Raw genomic sequence first — 5,037 nt, 5'->3', positions numbered from 1 at the left:
CATTCTGGGGACACCAGAGACTTATATTACATATTGTAAAAAGGGGCATAATATGTCTCCTTTAAATAAAATGAAGCCATTCTCAGAAAAAACAAGTGATTCCTGACCACATTTACTCTTTGTTCCATTTTTCTGGCTGTACACAGATCTGATCCTCCACACGCATGCTCAAATGGTCTTAACTTCAAATGTTTCAGAGTCTGACAACTTCAGGAATTGCATTTTAAAAAGCAGCAAGAACAATCAAATGGAAAATAGCTCCCCATCTATTTTCGATGTAATGAAATGTCACACTTCTCAGAAGCAAATTATAGAGAAGAAAATCTTTACAACACAGAACATGCACATTAATTTAACACACGCTGATACATAGCTATTCTACTGCAGTTTGCACACTAAAGAGTTATGAAAGAAGCTTTATCATGAACGCAGTAAAAAGTACAATATTATGCTTTGGGATGTTGTGAATTAAAGTTTAAGTTTTAAAGTACAAACATCTGAAAAGTACTTTTACAGCAGAGTAAAAATACTTCACTACTGTCCGCCTCTGGGACGTAATGACGTGTGCCATTATTCTAACTATGTACTATAACATGTAAAACGGGAACATGAAAGGAATATTCTAAAAGCAACTCATGTAAACACCTTAATCGTAATATTGTCTTATTCAGAATAAGATAATTCTAATAAATTCTAATATTCTCTATATTAGATACTCTATACTCTAATATTCTAATAAAATAATTAGATTACCGATGTCCATGTAAACGTAGTCTGTGAGTTGCAGATTTGTGAAATACAGTTTGATGCTCTTGGCTGATAATCAAACATAGAGGGAAATCATTTTGGCAGTTTAAAGGATTTTTTTTTAAATTAAAATAATTTAAGCTTTATGAAAAACCTGGAATATGTGGCATATTTTAATATTTTACATTTAATGTCATTTATTATTCAGTATTATTCAACCCTGGAGGGTAATGTCATATCGTTTTACCCTTATTCGTTGTGAGGTCCAAAATATTTTTGCTTTGGTAAAATCTAGCGTGCTTCAACCTAACCATCCTGGGAAACTGCAACGGCTTCTCTTCACCCGCACCAAACCCATTTCTTAGAGGACATGTGGGTTAATGTTGATTTGATGTGTTTTCATCCAGAGCATGGGGACAGCAGTATTAGTCAGTCCATTAGTATGCTAATAAACAGATGTGTGTTAGAGGTGCTGGTTAATAACGTTCCCCCAGTGTGTTTTAAAGACGATTTCATCACCAGCGATTACATGATTGCTCCCCGTGATTGAAATTATATGTAATTACATGAATATCACTTAGCTAGATTCCTTCTCTTGTGTTCTTTGAAGGGAACCATCACCTTAATGTGTAAAATCTAAGAAAAAAAAAGATAATTCACCATCATGCAATTTTGACCCCAATTGTTTTATTTCCAAGTTGCACTTTTCTTTGTTGAAGATGGATGGTGAAATACTGTGAAGCTCCAAAAAGCACCATTATAGTGCATATGACTCATGCACCATATTCCTTCTTAGCCCAATGAATAGTTTAGTGTGAGACTAAAACTGAAGCCATATTGCAATATTTACATATATTAATATTAATTTTAAAATGACTCCTTTATATATGTTTTTATGTTGGTTTTGTATGTTTTTAGATTGTCACTCATGACAAAGTAAGTTTGACTGTGTATATGACCGTGGGGCTTCAAACAACTTTTAATACAGCACACATCATATGGATCACTTTTATGACACATTTATGCTGCTTTTTTGCCCTTTTTGACAGTATGCATTACCATCCAATTTTTTTATGTAATAGCTCAGAGAGATGACTAACATCTTTTTGTTTTTCACAGAAGAAAATACAGGGTTGGAACTACACTCTCAGGTACAAAACTGTCACTGGGGTGGTACCCTAAGATACAAACGGTACATATTTGTTACCCCTAAATGGTATATATTAGTACCTTTTGAAAGGAGGCCACCCTAGTGACAGTTTTGTACCTTTTTCCCTGAGAGTATAGAGATTAGAATGTAGGGTCGTTTTGTAAGCTCAAACCTTTCATCATCTTACATGTGTTGTTTAGGCTCTGTGTCAAGTTAAAACAGTTATTTACAAACAAAAAAAGAAAAATGGTGAAAAAGTGTCAAAAAAAACCCAAAATAAATGTAAAATGTCCCAAAGCCTCCATTTGAGTTTCATCTGCCTTTGAAAAAACACATCCTGTATGTACGCAAAAAAAGAAAAATGGTGAAAAAGTGTCAAAAAAAACCCAAAATAAATGTAAAATGTCCCAAAGCCTCCATTTGAGTTTCACTCAGTCCATCTGCCTTTGAAAAAACACATCCTGTATGTACTCCCTGTAATCAGTCCCACCAGGATTTCACTGGACTTTTTCCTGATTGTTTTGCAGTGAAAACCCACCAATAATCATGATGTACCTATAGGTAATTAGCAATGTTGGGCTAGTTACTCAAATGTAATTTATTACTCATTACTAAAAGTAATATTAATATGTTTCTTATTACTTTCTGGTAACATTAATTAGTTATAATACTAGTTACATTACTTTGAATTTCACGCCCCGCAGAAGTTATAATTGCATATATTCCCACTAAAATTCTAATAACACTATATTTCTGCTTCATCATTTCACCAGAATCCACACTGGATCGCAGTCAGAGGTTATTACAAACGCTCAGTGGTGATTTGATAGTGATGTTTAAGTAAAAGTGTTGTATTATTCTCATTAATTGTGTAGCTTGAAGCTAATTGTAGCTATAATTTATGTTACCCATATAGCCTACGATTATATTTCATGATGTGTTTTATAAAAAGAAGTTCACAAGTAAAGTTTGGTTTTCTAAAAAGATTTTTAATTATAGTAATAGTTTATATCAAGATCAGATGGATGTTGGTTGGCAAGCCATGTCATGCCAGAGTAAAGTAATGCCACAACTTACACATCTTCTTCCATATTCCAAGTCGCCTGCTGCACTGCAAGTCATGAAAATTATGAAAATAAATCTAGGAATTGTTGGATTGTTGGACTTCAAATCAGTAGGGGCTGAGGCATCAGAATTTACCAAGCTGTTTTATGGATGGTAACTGTAATATTATTACTGAAATCGTACTAGTAATTAGTTACACTACTAGTTACTGCAAAAAGTAATATTACTGTTACTAGTTACTGACCAACACTAGTAATTAGTGACCGTAAGAGTACAATTATTTGCCTGTAAATATAATTACTGAAATTGTGATCCGGGTCCCCGATGCACAAGGATACACTAATGGAATTTACTGCAAATAGCGGCAGAATAGTTGAGCACATATCGGTGAAATTGTTCGGTCTGTTATATACCTTATATAGCTTTCCCCTCTCACAGGTTATTGTTTTTGGCAAAAAAATGACAGAAATGGAACAAAAAGTCTTAATTAAAGGCAGTTTGCTTGATTTTTTTTTTTCTTTTTTCTTTTTTTTTGGGGTTCTGCTATTGCAGAATTGCGAAATCCAGGAGGGATTCTGGGGTGAACATCACTTAAATAGTATTGACACAAATTGCTTATGATTTGGACTGCAAGGTATCATCAAAAAGGACGCTCTAACCATAAAAAATTAAGAATGAGGTGCTTTTTTTGTCATCATTGATTACTGTCACTTCGGAGTACTCAAGTGTTTGTGCACATTCCTACTTGGAACAGCGTGAGGTCAAAAAAATGACAATTTCAACTGTCTGCTTTTAACACTATCTTTTTATTATTTCATCCTGTTGTTCTCTCTCTGTCTCTTTCTCTGGCCCCTCAGACATTCATTCTTGTAGTGGGTAATTTACCTCCCTCTGTAGGCTCTTCAATTGCTTCTGTCTCCTTATTATAAGAAATCTCTGTAATACACATCACACGGTTCCTGCTGCTTTATTGATTTATTAGCAGATATTAATGTTTTTGTGCTCTTGTTTCTCTTCTATTCATCAGTTCCATCCCCTCTCTTCCCCTCTTATGCTTTCTGCTCATTTTCTCATATGTTCTGCCTTTTCTTCCTCTTCTCTCTCCTCTCCTCCAGCTGAACATGAACTCTGCCCCCACCTTCATGCATTTCCCAGCCAAAGGGAAGCCGAAGAGAGCAGACACCTTTGACCTTCAGCGGATTGGCTTTGCCTCTGAGCAACTGGCCAAGTGGATCGCAGATCGTACTGATGTGCAGGTACGTCTAAAGTTATGCAACACAATATATCAAATTAAAAATCATTTTATGTATTTCATATCACTCTAGGTGCATTTCAATGCTTAGCAAATAAAAGTGTAAACACATCACTATCATAATATATGTGACTGAAAGTGTTTTGAAATGTAAAAGCACTGCTGTTAAAAGCTGGGAACATTTCGCAGACACATTTATTTGCGATCTGTCTCAAACACATTTATTTTAGATTTATAATTGTATCTTTTGCCTGATGCCTGAAACGCAGTTTTTTTAAGAAAATTATTTTAATTTATTTTACTGCTCAGTTTGAGAAGCAGATTTTAGGAGCAATATAGCAGATGCCAAAATAGGAAGAAATAAATCTCAGTACACTTTTTGACATTCATGAGTAACATCTTCCCCTCTCTTGAAAATGCAACCTCTTTATGACATCTCAAAACATGAGAAAAAGTGCAAAGTGTGGGATTCACAAAGCCTGCGAAGTAGAACCGAGCAGTGCCTTCATGCAAAAGCAGACCAAGATATGGGGTCTCCAGGAAATGGAGACAGATAACATCTGATTTCCCCATCATGTTAACATAGATTTTCCCTCCAGAGAAGCTCTCACTGAAAAATATCACCGGCACCTTAATGCGTTTACAGACGACTGCCTTGGAGCACTAGCACTAATTCAGTTGCCTTATTAAGACTCTACCCCGGTTTCAGCTTTAATACTTTTGAATAAGTCACTTAAGGTATATATCACCTTTAGGGAAGGGCTGAGTTATGTTGGAGTCGATAAAAAGCTACTTTTTTTTTTTTTTTTTAGATTTTCCTCCG

The 5,037-nt window shown here is 34.9% G+C and overlaps 1 protein-coding gene across 3 annotated transcripts in view; it reads left to right on the top strand.

Annotated features, from left to right (window-relative positions):
• LOC107656570 (tumor suppressor candidate 3) overlaps positions 1–5,037 on the top strand; it is a 99,663-nt gene that overhangs the window by 53,211 nt on the left and 41,415 nt on the right. For all 3 annotated transcript variants that reach the window (XM_016444467.1, XM_016444471.1, XM_016444479.1), the window contains one exon: positions 4,078–4,218. In XM_016444467.1, coding sequence (XP_016299953.1) covers positions 4,078–4,218 — 141 coding nt within the window. The remainder of the gene's footprint in view (positions 1–4,077; positions 4,219–5,037) is intronic.

The sequence above is a fragment of the Sinocyclocheilus anshuiensis genome, unplaced genomic scaffold, assembly GCF_001515605.1.
Source record: "Sinocyclocheilus anshuiensis isolate Anshui unplaced genomic scaffold, SAMN03320099.WGS_v1.1 scaffold85, whole genome shotgun sequence".
NCBI classification, from domain to species: domain Eukaryota; kingdom Metazoa; phylum Chordata; class Actinopteri; order Cypriniformes; family Cyprinidae; genus Sinocyclocheilus; species Sinocyclocheilus anshuiensis.
The sequence above is the reverse complement of the archived record's forward strand: the minus strand, read 5'-3'. Positions and strand labels throughout refer to the sequence as shown.